This window comes from Tribolium madens, unplaced genomic scaffold, assembly GCF_015345945.1.
Source record: "Tribolium madens isolate multiple individuals breed KSU strain unplaced genomic scaffold, Tmad_KSU_1.1 Scaffold_11;HRSCAF=98;Tcas5.2_LG3b, whole genome shotgun sequence".
Classification (NCBI taxonomy): Eukaryota; Metazoa; Arthropoda; class Insecta; order Coleoptera; family Tenebrionidae; genus Tribolium; species Tribolium madens.
In genome coordinates, this window is record NW_025400975.1 from 2,068,779 (window position 1) to 2,087,063 (window position 18,285).

Sequence of the window (18,285 nt, forward strand, 5' to 3'; positions counted from 1 at the left end):
AAATATTTTTATTACAGTATGTGGATTATTTGTTTTCCTCGAATAAATAAGTGCGAATACACGCCACTGCTCTCAGCTGATTTCAGAACTCCCCTATATTTACGAATGGAGTCGTCTGCGACGAGTTTTCGTCTTTGCGCATCCCTTCCATCGATATCCTTTTTGGTTTCTATGAACTCTAAATTATTTTGATTTGTTGTCATTTTCTTTTTAGCTATCAGGATAAAAATTACAAAAACCGAAAGTGAGATTAGTTGCATAGGACTGTTTTACATTTTTATCTCAGTCAACTCATCCAAAATCTCGTGTCCGCAATAGTATTATTAAACTCTCAGAACTTAATTTTCTGTAATAGAGGTCTTGAAAATTAAGACAACTTTATTTTCATAAATAAGTTTAATTGGAAAAAAGAAACAGCCGTTATTTCGCATTATACAAAACGTACACTTTTTATCCAGCATGTGTTACAATTAACGTAAGATTTATTTTAAAAGGGAACCACTATTTTAAGTTTTCAATTGAAATGCACTTTCAATGGCAGTAAATTCCCTAGCAGTGGTTTTCATTCCAGCATATGCAAAACTGTCATTACTTGCTACACCAGATCCAACAAGTTTGTTTCCTTGGTTTACGGTCCCGGACTAAAATGTGTTAAATACTTAATTTTTATAAAGTAATAGGTTTTTAATTTACTTACAACTAACGCCAACTGTAATAGTGATGATAAATTTTCTAACTCCTTGTTACTAATATCAGGATTTACTAATCCTCCGAAGTTGTTTAAAATACAATGTGAGCCTACTAGGGCATTATTAGCTATCATATGGCGGAAAACTTCAACTTGTAAGGTATCAGCTATGACTTCTTCAGTTTCCTATTAACAAAAATGCTCAGAGTTATCAATTATTAGATTTTTTTGACATACTCGGTCCAAATCTGGGTGAATCAGCGCAACACTATCATTGCAAACAATCACATTGCCCAAGGCGGATAATCTATCTTCAATCTTTGAGACTTTCACAGAGTCTGGAAGTGCCTCCTTGATTAGCTGTAATTCTGTGTCGTAGGTCAGGTCAGGTACCAAAAGTCCATTTTTATTGCCCACACATAACCGTCCCACTACCTTACAACCCGCCAACGAAGTGTTTATCGCGGGAATCCCGCGGAGGTCACCCTCAATAAGTCTGTAAAAAATATTTATAAAAATGGAAACAAATTAAGAGTTTTTTGTCATACCTTTGGATTTTTTCATACTGTTGGGGGTCACCACCCATAAGACAATACGAATTAGTTAATCTAATAAAAGCACCAATTTCGTTGCTACTCCCGTATTGTATTCGGAACGCTGATTTAGAAACAAACGTGAAACCTGTTTTACGCATTCTGAATTGTTGTTTTGATAATAAATGTGGGTCGCCCTGTAAACGGCACGAATCTTTTGATATTCTTTTTAACAGCCACCAGTCATATTTTTCGGTCCTGCTGGTGTAATTGGGTGTTGGAATTATATCACAGCAGTCTGAATTATCACTGGACATCGCAAAATTCGAAGAGGATTCCACTTTGTCACCACAATTCACAGCCAGTTTGAGCTAAACAGTTACTTTACTTGATTAGTGGATTACTAAATTCGCCAGTCGCGTTTTACGGTTTTATACCTCCTACTCTCGCTCAGCGAGCCTTTATTTCGTAGATATTGCGCGTATTGCGTAACATTATATAAAATTGGATGTTTACATGTAACAAATTATTATTACATTTTACAGTGTTTTATTTGTTGTTTTTAAATTATATTTATAAAGAGAGACGTAGAAAAGTGCTTGAATATATTTTTTTCTATTTCGTTATTGTTTATTGTACTTGTTTTTTTTGCTTGTGTTAACAGAGAATGAAAATCAAGAAGGAGTGAAAAAACCAGCGGCGTGCAAGGTCCGAATAGTATGCAAAATATACAAGTAATTTGCTTACATTTTTGCAACAACGACGTCTTTGTTTAACTGAAATAATGAAATTAGTATAAAACTACATATTAAGAAAATTCCCAAATTTAGGCTCAGGAATATTTCTCGGACTTCTCAGATACTTTTCTCTGAGAATTTACCTATCACTATCGTAAATAAAGTTTAAAAATAATGTACTATAGTGCTCCAATTATTATGTATTGCGCAACATGAAACAAAACTGGATGTTCAAATATAACAAATTTATACAGTGTGTTAGAACTCGCGCCTCGGAGAAAAATTTCAAGTAAGTTAATAAGATACCAGGAACATGGAAAAAATTCTATGTCAAAAAATTTCGACATTTATTTTTTGATATATGACATTTTTTGTTTATTTAATGATACTGATGATCTTGTATATGTTTTTAATATAATTATTAAGTAAAGGTACAAAAATTTTGCTAATAAAAACCACATTAACATTAAACACAGTTACAATTGAAGAGTGGAAATTACAAATAAGGAGATAAGTGCCAAAATGCTGTTTTTGAATTTTTCAATAAAAACTTGATTAAATTCACTTGGTTAATATAGCCTCATTTTTTAATGAACATGACAGGCACGTGAGATGGCACGTGGCGCTTTTGCAGGGACAATCGGTATGGCACATATCACTATGTCAAGTTAATATCTCAAGAAGTGAAAATTTGGCACTTAGCTCCTTTGTAACTTCCACTGTTCAATTTAGGATAAGCTTCCTTGTTTGGAAACTTGGAAAAATATTTTTCCAACAGAAATAAATAGAGCCAAAGTGCAAAATTTAAACTCGCATAGCTTCAAAATTTTTATTGATGGAATTTTTTAACATTTTTTCGATGCTCCTGGTATCTTCAGCCTTATATGACATTTTTCTCTGAGGCGCGAGTTCTGGCGCACCCTGTATATTTCACAATTATTTTCTACAGTTGTAGAATATTGTACAATATTTAAGTATTGTTTATTACTTTTTTATTCAAAACGTACACAATATTCCAAAAAAAATATCAATATCAAAATGTCAATAATTAGAATTAATCAAATCTTTCAAATTTCTGAGAATTATCCAATCAGATTCGCGGTAATTTAACACACGGGCAAATTATATCCTTAAAACTTGCTCCTCCACCCACCCTTCAAGCCACAGCCACCTTAAGTAGAAAAAGTGGCACTACCCTACTTGCGATACATCGTTAGAAAACCCATAACAAGCGCTTTTCAAAAATGTCATACAACAGCCTATTTGGTAAAGCCATTTTTCCAATTATTCAAAAACGAAGACGTTAAATTTTCATTTTTTTTTATTATATTCAAGGCTGGGTGGAGGTGTGTCACTTATCATGTCATTTTAATTTCCCCTAGGAACCACCAAAACGGTTTTGAGTGATTATTAATAACTTTTTCAGTTGAGAGAAATTGCCGATTGCAGTTTTAAAATTGGGTGGGAAATTTATACAGTTGAAGACAAAATACTTTGGTCGTCAATGTCACTTGGGTGACATTAAATTGTAAAGCATGCTTTAGGACTGTTAACCGTATTTTTAGCTACTGTCAATCATAGTTGACAAGTTGTACATATTTTTGATAGAAAGATATAATAGCTGTCATTAATTTGAAATTGTCATTCATTAAAGCTTCAATTACATTAAAGTGTCAGAAATGTGACGACCAAAGTATTTTGTCTCCAACTGTACACAGCAGAATTTTTTTTTTCGTGCCACGTCTTTTATTATTCCTAAGAAACAAAACATTAAAACATACTAGAAAATTGTTTATTAAATTATTGATATACATTTTTGCAACATTTCATAAACTGAGAATAGTGCGTATCACATGAATTTTTTACATCATACTCGTATTATTTGTCTGCAACATTTACTTTTAGTGAAGAATCATCCTCTTTAATTTACGACATGCTAGAAAAAATTATACACGAAATGAGAGAAAAATTCAAAATTAATAAACCAAATACCTCTCAATGATGCTAGCCCTCATCTTCGATGTGATTGAAGAAGGTACAGCTCCACTCAATTTAAACACTGACTCAATTACTGACAACTCAGTAGAAGTTGTATCCATACCAGCAAAAGCAGTCCAGTCATTTACAACCAATCCAGCCCCAACTACTTCACTACCTCTGTTAACTGTCCCTGCCTAAACAGTCGTTAAAAAATACAAAATTCGCCAATGCAACATACCACCAAGGGGACTTGCAAAAGAGATGACAACTCTTCAAGATCCACCACACTTGTATTTGGATGCACCAACCCCCCTTGGTTACTCAAAACACAGTACGAGCCCACCAGAACATTGTTAGCCACCGTTTGCCTAAAAACTTCCACCTTCAAAGTGTCTGCGATAATTTCTTCAGTTTCCTACAAATAAATTGCACAACTTGATGACAAAAAATGTTGTTGTTATACCCTATCTAAATCTGGATGAACAAGAGCCACATAGTCATTGCAAGCTACGACATTGCCTAAAGCGGACAATCTTTCTTCCACACGTTGAACTTTAACCGAATCAGGAAGAGCATTTCTTATGTGTTGCAATTCTGTATCAGATGTCGTGTTTGGAACCAACAAACCGTTCTTATTTCCGACACACATCCGACCTATTATCCTGCATCCTGCCAGCGAGGCATGCACCACCGGTATCGTATCAGCAAAGTCTCCCTCAAATGTACTGAAACGTGAAATTTTAACACAATTCCAAAACCATGCGTTCCCAATTACCTGTAAAAATTTTCAGACCCGCCAATAGCAACCAAACAGTATGCGTTAGTCAACTTTGCAAAAACACCAATTTCGTTGTTATTTTCAAACTGGACACGGAATGCCATTGTGCAATACAACTTTTTTAAATTTATTCAACAATGATCATTTAACCTCAAAATAAACGAATGCGTCAAAACCTAGGGATTTTTTGCGAGGTGTTGGTGGAAAACGTTAAAAGTAACTAAATCGGGCTGTCAAAAAAACAAAAGTCACCAACAGTTCTAAACCGAAACCGCTTTTTTTCCTTCAATCTCTGCGAGGTGAGCATCAATATAACCTCAATTTTACAATAATTTTGTTGTATTCTAGTTATTAATTGTGGAACCAATGGCTGGTAAAAGACGTCGTCCTAGTACAACCGAGGCCAGTGTCACCAAACCCAAGCGCGCAAAATGTAAGCACTTGTAAAAAACATTTACTTAACCTAAACCTAAATTTGGTTTTAGTCACTTTAGACAGCGTCAAATTACCGGAGACAACTCGTGAAGGGGTCCTTCTTGTCACTGGATCCGGCGATTGTGGCCAACTTGGTCTTGGACCGGATGTTTTGGAAAAAAGTAGGCCCGCTTTAGTGGAAACAAGTCATGAAATTGTTGATATTTGCGCTGGTGGCATGCATACTGTTTGCTTGACCAAAGAAGGCAAAGTAATTTAGTCTTGATTGTGTTAAACAGTTTTTTATTATGGTGTTTTCAGATACTAACGTTTGGTTGTAATGACGAGGGGGCACTTGGACGTATTACTGAAGGAAAAGAGGATGCGGAGTCAACCCCTGGCGAGGTTGAGTTACCTGGAAAAGTTATCCAGATTTCGGCGGGGGATTCCCACTCTGCTGCCTTACTAGACGATGGGAGAGTGTTTGCATGGGGGACATTTCGAGTAAATAAATATTTACAGTCAGGGACCCAAGTTTTCGAACGCATTTAAGAATAGGTGTGTCCTATTCTTGGATCCCTGACTGAAGATTTTATCAATTTTTTTTACTTTTAATTCTCGATATTCCGATTTTTCTGAAACAGGGATATGTTAGAGAACATCAAAACAATTGATACATGTTTTACCATTTTTAATTGTTTCTAAGAAATTTTGGGAAAACAGGACTGTTCAATAATGAACACTTCAAAATCTGACAAACAAATTAACTTCCCACAACTTTTTTTTTTTAATGTAGGCAAAATAGTCATTGTGTTATTAGGAGTTTATGGTAGTTTATGTGACGAAGCTGAATGTTGAGTCACTTAAATTCACTTTTACTCGAAATAACATTTACTATTTTATCCTTAAACGTACACTTGAGTTCAAAAATAAATTTGACAAATTTTTCAGAGATTTTCATAGTGTGAAAAAGGTTGTTCCCAAAAAGGTTAGAAAATTATCAAAAAAAAAATTCTTATTTAGTGGTCTTGCCAGTGCAGTGTCATAGTCAGTGTTAAAAACGAAATGGAAAAACTTGATAGAAGTTTGGAAGATGCCTGACAATTATGAAATTGTGACAAAGACACCGTCAAAAAACTGGTATTTATTAAAAGGCTAAATTACATTATAAAATAAATCAATTTGCGTTTTTTTTTGCACTCAAGTGTATTTAGATCGAGAGTAAAGAGCAACGTTTAATTAGCAAGTAAATGAACAAAATAACAATGACGCAAGTAATGAAATCATAAACAAACATCTCGCGTCAGTTTCGGAATGTGTGTTAAGATTTTTGAAAGTTTTGATTGATTTATGGTGGATTTATTTATTTGAGATTTAATTTAAGAATTTACATTTAAGAAGATCAATTATGCATTTTCAATGGTAACATTTATACTATCATTTAACATTTAAGCTTTGCCAACTTTTAAATAATAAGAATTAATATGGAAAATGCTGCACTCGTCAGAACTGTTCATAGATTGTCGTAAATTGTGACTAATTTAACAAATATTTGTGTGAAATAAGAGATTTACATCGGTGTATCCTTAAATTAAGTACTTTTTGGTTACTTTAGAAGTATAAATTTGAAAATTTAGTGAAATGTCAAATCCGTTAATTCTTAAATTAAATCTTAAATGATAAATCTTAAATTTGAAAGCATAAATCCACCATTAACTAGTGGAGTTAGTGGTGCAGTTAGTAGTGCAAAGTGTCTAATGCTGATGATTATAATATGCCTCTCCCGCAATTGCGAAATAGGCAAGAAAGAAACAACATTGGTAAATGTCAATAATTAATGTTACAGTAAAAGTAAAAACGCTAAAGCTAAAACAGAATTTTTACTCCATGTCTGAAAAGTAAAACTTTTAATTTTAGTAATAAAAGTGGTCACTTTTGTGACGTTTGCGGACAAAATATACATATTCATTACGGATATGGTAGGTTATTTATCCAAAAAATATTATTTAATTGATCTGCGTAGTATAAGTTGAATGTTCCATCTATGAATTTATAATATATGTATAACACTCTTATTAGTTAAATTATTATCATTTGTTATTATCCTAGAATTTTTAGATAGAGCCATACACAGAAAAATACATTCTGTTTACTTTCTTGTTACCACTGACAATTTTTTATTCTATTCTTTTCCGAACAATTTTTTTACTCAATTTTTCGTGATCACCTGCGAATTTTTGTTTAATTGTTGTTATAACTCGCTATTTTTTGTTCAGACCTAATTTTTTTCGACTAAGTACTGCCAACTTTTTGTGACAAGGGCTATTTTTTTGTTCGGACGAATTATTGTTTTTTTTATCTCTGGCGATTTTTTGTTTGTTTTTTTTTTGTAATCCAGGACTATTTTTTGTACTAGAGAGCAATTTTTTATTATTATTTTTTTGCTAATTTTTTATGTTACGTTCTGTTTTTTGTTCAATTGTTGAACCACCACTTTTGTTCTACATTTTTTGTTACGGCGAGCTAATTTTTGTTGACTGTAACAGATATTTTGCCCAATTTTTTGTTGTTTAATGGACAGTATTATTTGTTTAATTTTTGTGATTAAGAACGTTTTTGTTCCTTTTTAGTTTTTAGTGATTTTTGTTAAATTTTTACTCAATTTTTCGTGATCACCTGCGAATTTTTGCTAAATTGTTATTATGATTCGCTTGTTTTTGTTCAATTTTTCAGGACCAAAGGCTTTTTTAACCCCATTTTTTGTTCCAATGAGTTTTTTGTAATCGCGCCGTTTTTTGTTGAATTGTGATCACCGACAATTTTTTTGTGATTACAGCCGAATTTTTATTCAATTTTTTGTGACAAAGAGCAATTTGTTGTTCTGATGAGCGGTTTCTTGTAAGTGACTCAGGGTGGTTTTTTTTCTTATCACAGACCTATTTTTTCGACTAAGTACTGCCAACTTTTTGTGACAAGGGCTATTTTTTGTTTGGACGAATAATTGTTTTGACCGCTGTCGATTTTTTTTTTTTTTTTGTAATTCAGGACTATTTTTTTGTACTAGACAGCAATTTTTTATTATTTTTTTGTGACTGAGAGTGATTTTTGCTAATTTTTTCTATTTTTTGTTCAATTCTTAAACCACCACATTTTTCGTTACGGCGAGCTAATTTTTGTCGAGATGTTTTGCCCAATTTTTTGTAATTATGGACAGTATTATTTGTTTAATTTTTGTGATTAAGAGCGTTTTTGTTCCTTTTTAGTTTTTAGTGATTTTTGTTAAACTTTTGACTCGATTTTTGTGGTCACATGCAATTTTTTGTGACTACGACCAATTTGTTACTTAAAGGGTTTTTTTCTTCATTTGAAATTTGTACTATTGACCAGTCCTATTGAATTTTTGAATTTTCTCACTAAACACTCACATTTTTTAATATAGGATTCACATGGTAATATGGGCTTGACTTTGAAAGGAAACGAAAAGTTGCCCTATGAAATAATCCAGGAGGTGCATGTTATTAAGATAGCCTCAGGGGCCGATCACATTGTTTTTTTAACAAACCATGGGGAAGTTTATACTTGTGGACGTGCTGAACAGGGACAGTTGGGGAGGACAAGTGAGAGAGGTAGCAGTAGGAATGCAAGAAGCGGAATGGGTAAGGGACAAATAGGTGGGACAAAATCTAAATTGAAAAATACTATTTTGATTATTGTGTTGTATTGTTGTATAGCGAAATTACTAGAACCCACTATCATCAGTCTAAAACCCAGTTTAAAATTACATTTTGACAATATATGGACCGGTACTTATGGCACATTTGCCAAAGTGGCGGGTAAAAATGACATTTATGTTTTCGGGCTTAACAATTATAACCAATTAGGTAAACTCGTAAGCATTGTTCAATAAGAATTACTAAATGGATTTTCTTGTAGGTTTAAAAACCTTAGCGCCTCAGTATTTACCAAAACTTTCCAAGGAATTTTCCAAATACAACTGGAATATGATTTCTTCAGCCGAGCACCACACTATAGCTTTAGCTGAAAATGGAAAAACTTACGCCATTGGGAGGAAGGAATACGGACGTTTGGGACTAGGAAAAGACTGTGAAGACGCGACTGAATTAACCGAAATCCCAGTCTTAAAAGACAATAATGTTGTTTATGTGGCTTGTGGGTCTTCAACTTCTTTCGCTGTCACAGATAAAGGTATTCAAGAGGTAAATTGTTCATCCAAATTTATAAATATAAATTACAGGAGAACTTTTTGGTTGGGGTATGGGTACCAATGGCCAATTGGGTAACGGCGAAGAAGATGATTGTTTTGAACCCACTTTGGTAAAAAGCAAACAACTAAAAGACAGGACTGTTTTTAAAGTCAGTTCAGGAGGCCAACACACTGTCATTTTAGCCACAAATTCGAATAATAATAAAGGTGACTCCTAACAATTGTTACTGTTACTCTTCAAACTTTTTTTCTTAAATACTTTTCAATTTATCAGTCGGCAACAATCATTTTGTATTGAAGTATTTTGTGTGTAATTTGTGTATAGTACAGTTGGACATATTTTATTTGATTGAGCTGTTGGGGAATCGAATACCGTTTATTGTACAGGGTGACACACATAATACGCATAATTTTAAGGGATAGGTTATGCTAAAAAACTAATAGTGAAAAAAAAAATCTAATAAAAGTACTTTTACTTTTAGGCTGAAATAAAGCAATTTGTGATATTTTCAAGCGGCTTGGCTTAATTTTAAGCAGGAAATCAACCTGAATCAAAGTATTTTAACAAACAAAATAACTGCTTTAAAAATTTTCTTCCAAAATAAAACAATTTAATTATTTTCAAACTAATTTAGCTCGATTTTAGTACAGAATTAATTCTAAATTAACGTATTTTATAAAAATAATTTCTTCAATGTCAATTGTAGTACTTTTTTTTCACTTTTTTTAATCCTTCCGATGGTACTTTTTACCAGCCGCTTAATTCATAATTTTCCTACCATTTTCCACGTGATTCTGGCTTTCTCCACTTCACTTGAAGGCTGCATTGCACAAGTTGGTATAAATTTAATGACATTGATAGAAATATTTTTGATAGGTATTGTGAAATTGATAATTGACAACTAGAACCGAATTTTCATTTGGAAAAATTTCATTTCCGTTTTTTTTTAACCCTATTAGAAACACTATTAGATTTTAAAATTTTAGATAATTTGCGCTGATGACACCAATGTCAACATTACATTTGTTCACGCAATGCCTGTCAATAGTTAAATGAATCAATTTTCTTTATTTTGGTGGGGTTAAGTGGTATTTGTTATTGATATTCGACAAAAATAAAAAAGTTTTATTCAATTTTTTTTTATTATTATTGAGCATAACCTTTCATTGCCTAAATTTATGCGTATGAGTTAAGATTCACCCTGTATATAAGTTGTAATTGTTCACTGCCGTTGTTTTATGTTCGTAATATTCGTTTGGTCAAACAGAAAGTGAAAATGTTGTTATTGAGTAGCGAAGCAATTATATTTTGAAACTTTTTTTTTGTTTTATTTTCAATTAAAGATCCTTAATACGTAATGGACGCATTTGAATTCGCTGAAGTCGAGTATTAATTAGCCAACTTACAGGATGATAGAGATAATAAAATATATAATTTTATTTAGCAAATTAACATTTATTATAAGGAACAATAGAAAAATTCTCATGCAATAGTAGTTTTTAATGGTAAACGCAGATTTTTGTGTGACTTAGTCTTTGATATAAAGTTGAAATATACTTTTAACGGAATCACCCTGAATTAAAAACGATTGCTTGAGTGTCCTTAAAAAGTGTTTTATACTATTTTTTTCAGTTTTACGCTTTTTGTGCTGCTTTCAAAGAAAAAAAGAAAATTTTTAAACTAAATTTTGCGTTAGTTATAAGAATTTTGAAATAGTAAATATTTCCGCTTTGAAAAAACAGTTATAATCCCTGCAACCTTGAATTCTGATTAAAACCGATAAATAAAAATCTCCCAACATTACTATTGATCAGTTTTTATTGACAGTGAACTTTATACAGACCACTGTTACATAACTCGTCTCCAAGCATTTGGAATGTGCAACATGTAAGACTAGAACACGTGTCTGACGTCACTACTTTACATTTGGCTATCATTCGAGCATTTAACCTTGTTGAGTTCAATGCATATTTATAACAATCGTTCTGTAAATTTAACTCTATAGCTTTCTGGAGATAGAGTAATCCCTGGTAAAGGTTTTCCAGTCGGAGGTTTCGAACCTGGAGCTAAGGACACATTGTACCTTCTTAAAATTTCAACAAACAACAAAAAAATGCAATTTTTTGCGAGTACTTCGCCAACACACCGTCGGCGACCTAAAAAAGAAACATGTAATGGTTTCGATTGAATTTAATTAACAGACCTAAAGCGAAGGGGATTAGTTTTTCGTCCGGTAGTAATGAACCTTTTTCGTCTAGAAATCGTTCCGGGTTGAAACTCTCCGGATTCTGCCAGTATTCCGGGTCGTTATTGATTGAATAAAAACTAATTAAAACTGTTGTATTCTACAAATTAAAAATTATCACGAAATAAATGACTTTGGAGAAACACCTTTGGTAAATAATAGCCATTTAATGTAGTGTCTTTTGTGACTCTTCTGGGCCCCCCGATGGGAACAACATACCGATATCTTATAGTTTCTAATAATACTGCTTCAACATAAGGTAACCTTAAAAAATACAAAAATTAGTAACCTGGATTCCGTTAAAAAAAACATACTTGTAACGATCAGAATACTGAATGGGTGAATCCTTATCAAAGTGCTTATCAATTTGCTCTTGCACTTTTTTCTGCACTTCAGGAAACATAATCATCATGAGGAAGGCAAAACCTAAAGTTCGACTTGTAGTTTGGGCCCCGCCTATGAAGAGATCTACACAGACCATAACCAAATGGTCATCTAAAAAAAATCTAATTTTGTTGTGTCAATAAGAAAATTTCCTACCAGTAAAATATTTCGAGGTTTCTGTGTTAGTCTTCATCTCGGTAATGTAGCGATAAATCAAATCTTCACTTCTTCCATCAAACCACCCATCTTTATGCTCTTGAATATATTTCATGAACAAATTTTTCAAACTCGCGTTTACCGACTTGATCAAATTAAAGCCACTCCAATCGGGCAAAAAGTGCCTCAGCCAGGGATATTGAGTGAGGGTGCCTCCAGTCATATCGAATGCTTTCGACCGCAGATTGAACAAATCCAACAATTCGTCTAATTGGTTGTTTTCTCGCGAGATTTTTTCCCCCGTTATTAACGTCCATATTACGCTCAGGACGCAAGGGGCCAAAAACTTGTCGACTTGAATATCAGACCCGTCTTTTTTCAGAATTGCTAGAATTTCACAAATCTCGGCTTGGATCATTTTTTCCATCGGTTTTTTGCCAAAACCCAAGCTGCGCAAGTGGCGATTTACGAAGTTTCGCAACGTGTTCCATTCTTCGCCTTCGGTGCAAGTGATTCCTGGAAAATTTTGCTTGAAATTTGTCGATTGTTCGTGATGTTTTACCTCTTTTTTTGCCCATGCACCGAAGTCGTAGGAAGAAATTGTCGGGTCTTCCTTCAAATTCTTCGCTGATTAGAACGTCTCTGATGAGAGGGTAAGTGAAAACTGTTACTACGTAGTCGTTTCCTAATTTGAGGCCTAGAACGTTTGTGTCGTATTCTTTGGCGAGGTGTGATAGGGCGAGGTGTTGCCCTCCCAGGCTTTTAGAGAGTTTCTTTAGTTGGGGGAGGTTACCCACAAATGGCAACCAGTAAGGACCTAAAAAACAGGTAGTGAGGTAGTTGTTAAATGCGACACTGTAAAATTTTTTAATCAAAATAAATATTTTATTATATTTTATATTTTTTGTGTTTCTTTCCAAGTGTGTCATTTTTCGTCAATATTTTTGGTAAAGCCATTTTTTGCACTTTTTTCGTAAGTCCTCATTGTTTTGGATAGGTATTTCTTATAAATTTTACGTTCCAGTTAAGTTGCACCCAAATTTGCAATATTGTAACCTTTAACCCACAGATTTCTCTTAGAAAAAAAATTAATAAGTTCAACCTCTAAAACATAAAACCTCTCTAGAAGAGTTTATTAGATAGTATTTACTAGTTAATAGTCCTTCGTAAATTTTTTGCTGCTAAAATGATAATTTTAACTTTAGAGTCAGAAACTAATTCAGAAAATAACTCCTTTTTAATTGACATAACCAAAAAATTAGAAAAACCTCCGAAATCAGGTGAAATTATTTATTTCTTTAAAAATTTGTTTTGTTATCGGATGGGTATTTTACTGAATCAAATAAATCTCAAAAAGGTACTTATTTGACAGTAAAACAGGAAAATCTACATTCAAGAAACTTTTCAAAACCTTCCCATATTTGATTTAACCTTTATAAAATAACCTATTAAATAAAAATCTATTATCTAACACAAAAAACATTTATTTAACGACAACTCTTTTAGTACCTACAGAAATACAGAATATTTTTGAATTATAAAAAGTAGTATGTATAAAAATATTGATACGAGTAATTGAGTATAAATATTTTAAATACTGTTTTAGTACGGGTATGATTAATTTCTCCATTACTTTACAAAACTAATAAGGATTTGGATATCAGATACCAGGAACATGGAAAAATGTAAAAAAAATCTCTGTAATAAGAGTTTCGAAATTATGCGGGTTTAAATTTTGCACTTTGACTCTATTTATTTCTGTTGGAAAAATTTACATGTTTTTGTGCTACAGGCTATTATAAAAAGAAAAAATATAAAGCTGTATCCTGAATTTTAACGTTATTTGTGGCTTTTATTGGTAACGTTTTCGGACCTTTACTGAATAATTATGAAAAAACATAATATACAAGATCATCAGAAACAATAAAAAGACATAAAAAAGCCAAATCTGAAAATAATGTCAAAATTTTTTGACAAACGAATTTTTTAAACATTTTTTTTATGTTCCTGGTATCTTATCTTACTTGGCATTTTTCTCTGGGACGGATGTATGAAACACTGTAGAAATAATAAAAATATCAACCGTGATTTAAGATTTAACCAGTCAAAACTGTTTTTTCTAGAAGATTTCAAAGATTCAAATGTTTACTCTTCTAAAGATTAGAAATTACTACAGTTTAAAATTGTAACAAGCTAACAAAAATATTAAACATTAACAAGATTTGTGTTCGATAAATAATGTTCTTCAATATGTTCTTGGGTACTCGTAGAAGTCGTAAAATATCAAATAATAATTTTTTGAATTCTATTTCACATAGAAATGGTGCACAGGTATTTAAATAAAAATAAAATAGTATCTAGATTTAGCGACGAAAATTAAAATAAAAGCTCTCTGTAACACTAAACATACATAAATAGATGATTTTATTTCTTTTGTTGGAAAATTCTAGGACATGATTTAATTTTCGACACAATGGCTAATGTGGGCTTTTTCCCATACATCAAGATTTTTAAATCTAAAATAAAAATTACCTGGTGGAAAATTAAGTGGTTTTTTCACTTGTTGTATCACATAAGTCGCCAAAAAAATGAAAAACAGAATAACTGCAAGCCACATTTTAAATTCCTTTATCGATAAAGATGAGTCAAGTTACGAATGTGATTTGGCAAACATCGTGAGGCAAAGCCCGACACTCGACTATTACTAAGCAAGGTTGTTGCTCACCACTTGGTGTGCTAGTCCACACTTGAACCAATTTAGGCGCGGTACTTTTAGCTCGGTTGTATAAAATTGTAATATTTTGTCTCAAAACATCTCAACTGCATCATAAATGCATTTATGTTAGACTAGAATGCAACTGAACGCATTGAACTGCCAAACACTTTCGTAATTTATTCACAGGAAGTTGTCTGTGTCTACACAAATTCAATTATGTAATCGTAAAACATGTGCTTGCATATTTTAAACGACTTTAACGTTCCATATTTGGGCACGATAAGCTCACAAAAGATTGCGATAAAATGCGAGTTTCTCCACTGGATAAAGACTGGAATAAACGAGTAAACAAGAGTAGCTAGGGCATCTTCTAATTATATAGAAATCTACTTTAGATTAGCGGAAGAAATTAAATTTGTACTATTATTGTCACTCAAAAGATTCTCTATCGTAAGTGAGCAATAAAAACTAACAAAATGTTACTTTTGTTGTTAGGCCGAATATTTAAGCGAAGCAATAAATGTAGGAGAGTCAAATCACATCTGCTTCCCCAAATTGCATTTTAATTACCAACATTTTGGCACTAATTCCATTTATATGGAAACACAAACTATTTAAGTAGGATTTTTTTAAAATATATTATGTATGTATTATTAATTTTTTCATGTAGGCAAGTACTTGATTTGATCGAATATCAGTTCCGTTATGGCATATCAGAAAATTTGCTTATAGTGAATTCTTGTGTAAACTAAAGTATTTATTTAACTTACGTTCACAAGAAGAAAAGATTTGAGTGAGTGAATCAATCAGCACATATCAGTGAGGAAAAAACAATAAAAGTGTAGCTAAACCACAAGACTAATTATGGAAAAATATTTATGTATTATGTATGTATGTTATTTATGTATCAAGGGATGGTATGTTGGGATTACACCCATGAGTATACACACCATATAATAAAATTAGTCCAAAACATATTCTTTACCAGACCCAGAGTTTAGATATTTTGATACCGTGGTTCTTATGATCTTTCAAGGACACGGTCTAATGAGCTTGTAACTTGTAACAGCTACCGTTTAAAATATGAAAGAAAAAAAAGGTAGTTAATACGTTCTTGTAAGACCCACTAAAAATTTTACAAAAAATTTTTTTTCTAATATTTAATTAAAAGCGGTATTAGAGATGGGCAAAAAATATCGATGTTTTTCTAACATCGAATACATCAATGTAAAAACATCGATTTAAAAATGTGTAAGTATTTTTCTAAATATGGATGTTTTTACTTCGATACATCGAAATTGGTTTAGTTGATTATTTTTAATTATCTTTAATTTTTTTTAATTTTAAAATTTCATTCGATAAAATTTAAATTCGATGTATGGAAAATTCGATGTTTTTTTTAACAAAATTAACGATGATGAAGTGATGTAGGTGGTTAAGTTTTGTGTTTGTAATTTGTATTTGTTTATGTTTTATGCAGGAATTGTAAGAAATATGTTTGTATTTTTTTGTTCCAAAAATTTATTATTAAAAAAAATGGTAAATGATTTTTTTTTCAATAAAAAACATCGATTTTTTAAGTGTTGATGTTTTGTGGCGATATATATTACATCGATGATTTCTTATTCGATCGTCGATGTCACAGAACATCGATATAAATTTTTCGATGTTCCCATCTCTATGCGGTATTATTAAAAAGGCTAATTAGGCTATTCTCTAAAAATCTGCTATAGTCTATAAGCTGGTATATTCCATAGCTAATAGAGCTCTGTATATAATTTTTTTAAAGTCCTTATAGAATCGTATCTCTAAGCGTCTATGTAAACATTCGAGTTATAGCGCTGTAATTACCCTAAAGTCTGGTTTTTATTAAGTGGAAATGTCAAACAGTCTTAACAAATTTATTCATGGTAATTTTTGGATCCATTGGCAGTTCCAGTTTTTAATTTAATTAATAAAAAATGGCATTCAGCAAAAAAATCGTCTAAGAAAATTTAGAAATGAAAACACAAAAACGGGAACCAATTGAGTATCGCGAACAGTTTTTGGAAATTTGAAGACGAAAAGTCAGAAAAAGACTACCGCTAAAATTTAGACACAATTTGTAATGTAAATTTGCTAAACATTCTCTAATTTTTAGTAAGAAATTAATGAGAATACAACATAAACATCAAAGAGAAAAAAACGTAATTAAATTAGTAGGATTGTTTGCAACGTTTTTGAAGAACGAGTTGAAGAAGTAACAATTTTGAAACTAAAGCCGAAGGAGAATTTAGAAAATGCATCAACTTTGAGCTCATATTAATAAATTACACAAAAATTTATTACCGATTTTCATAAAACCTGCTTGTACCTTTTACAAAATAACTTTTTTCTAAATAGACACTCTTTTTATTAAAGATTTTGTAGTAAGAAGCTCATTATTGTCCACAACATTACCTTCTTTTTTCTTCATTTAATAATAAATATAATGCAATTAGTGCAATATTATTACGAACTATACTATCACTGAACTATACACGATACCAATAATTATAAGAGAACCAAAATTAGCATCACTGGCGAAATACGGAGAGAAGTACTTATAGAGACTTTAAGCTTATAGAATTTTAGGTATAGAGAAATATTTAGAGAATTCGATTTTTACTTATAGTCGATAGCTTAAAGAGTTATGCGCTATAGCACGTATTTTTTTTTACAGAATAGCACCATAAACATATCATAAAGACAGTGGAAACCATCCGGACCGAGAAACGCAGGAACAGGGGTCAGCAACAAGGGAAAAGGGATCGTTTATGGAGGGTTTACAATATGAAAATCCCGAGGGATATTTAACTGTTTATGAGCTTTGATTGAATAAAGGCCGGGATAGCGCGCACGCAGTCCCGACTACCAAAAATTGTGCGCCCGAGTTATCCGCATTAGGGATAATCGCAGGGGTCAGCCCGACCTCAGTGCAATGGAAGGGCCTCACCCTGGGGGAACCGCCTTCTTGATCACGGTAACCCCTACGCCAGGTAAGTATGCTTTCTGGGCGTCCTTCCAAACCTTTTATCTACGAACACCAGTCAAACGCTCGACAATAGAAAACAAGCTTGACATCTACACGCGAATGCTCGAACTAAAGCGCCGGCTTTATTACATAACAGGGTGTTATGAAGCTCTTCTTTTTTTACAGTCACAACAAAAAGTAAATACAAAGTCGCTTTACGTGCTTTAATCAATTAATATGTTTTTCTCTTCCAGGAAAGGACTCAAGTTTTTCAAAACAACTGTTCACATTTAAAAATACATTATTTAATTAGTGTTTTGTATTGAGTATTATATCCGGTTTCATTTGTTGCTTTGGGTTCCGAAACTCGATACAAAAACACATGTTTTTGTTTTGGAATTTCAACTTGTAAACTACAACTAATTATGTTTAACGT

At 32.2% G+C, this 18,285-nt stretch overlaps 4 protein-coding genes and 1 non-coding gene across 5 annotated transcripts; 1 reads left to right on the forward strand and 4 right to left on the reverse strand.

Moving 5' to 3' along the window:
- Positions 1-383: 383 nt before the first annotated feature.
- Positions 384-1,773, reverse strand: LOC123004711 (eukaryotic translation initiation factor 6-like). Its single transcript, XM_044398108.1, has 4 exons — positions 1,237-1,773; positions 926-1,184; positions 698-874; positions 384-641 (listed from the first exon to the last, which is right to left on the reverse strand). The coding sequence occupies exons 1-4, from the start codon at positions 1,536-1,538 to the stop codon at positions 507-509; spliced, it is 873 nt and encodes a 290-aa protein (XP_044254043.1). The 5' UTR covers positions 1,539-1,773; the 3' UTR covers positions 384-506.
- Positions 1,774-3,736: 1,963 nt separating this feature from the next.
- Positions 3,737-4,919, reverse strand: LOC123006127 (eukaryotic translation initiation factor 6-like). Its single transcript, XM_044400345.1, has 5 exons — positions 4,714-4,919; positions 4,402-4,663; positions 4,177-4,353; positions 3,951-4,132; positions 3,737-3,894 (listed from the first exon to the last, which is right to left on the reverse strand). Exons 1-5 carry the CDS (start codon positions 4,818-4,820, stop codon positions 3,885-3,887), a joined length of 738 nt encoding a protein of 245 aa, XP_044256280.1. The 5' UTR covers positions 4,821-4,919; the 3' UTR covers positions 3,737-3,884.
- An 8-nt stretch (positions 4,920-4,927) lies between these two features.
- LOC123006120 (regulator of chromosome condensation) lies at positions 4,928-10,674 on the forward strand. The gene is made up of 8 exons (XM_044400332.1): positions 4,928-5,015; positions 5,065-5,149; positions 5,202-5,401; positions 5,452-5,634; positions 8,570-8,801; positions 8,862-9,011; positions 9,064-9,336; positions 9,386-10,674. The coding sequence occupies exons 2-8, from the start codon at positions 5,083-5,085 to the stop codon at positions 9,571-9,573; spliced, it is 1,293 nt and encodes a 430-aa protein (XP_044256267.1). The 5' UTR covers positions 4,928-5,015; positions 5,065-5,082; the 3' UTR covers positions 9,574-10,674.
- A 287-nt stretch (positions 10,675-10,961) lies between these two features.
- On the reverse strand, positions 10,962-15,000 carry LOC123006106 (probable cytochrome P450 305a1). Its single transcript, XM_044400296.1, has 7 exons — positions 14,674-15,000; positions 12,704-12,958; positions 12,142-12,657; positions 11,916-12,096; positions 11,748-11,865; positions 11,560-11,701; positions 10,962-11,512 (listed from the first exon to the last, which is right to left on the reverse strand). The coding sequence occupies exons 1-7, from the start codon at positions 14,756-14,758 to the stop codon at positions 11,328-11,330; spliced, it is 1,482 nt and encodes a 493-aa protein (XP_044256231.1). The 5' UTR covers positions 14,759-15,000; the 3' UTR covers positions 10,962-11,327.
- A 2,720-nt stretch (positions 15,001-17,720) lies between these two features.
- LOC123008008 lies at positions 17,721-17,882 on the reverse strand. The gene has a single exon (XR_006412917.1). It is a non-coding gene; the product is annotated as a U1 spliceosomal RNA (small nuclear RNA).
- Between the last annotated feature and the right edge of the window lie 403 nt (positions 17,883-18,285).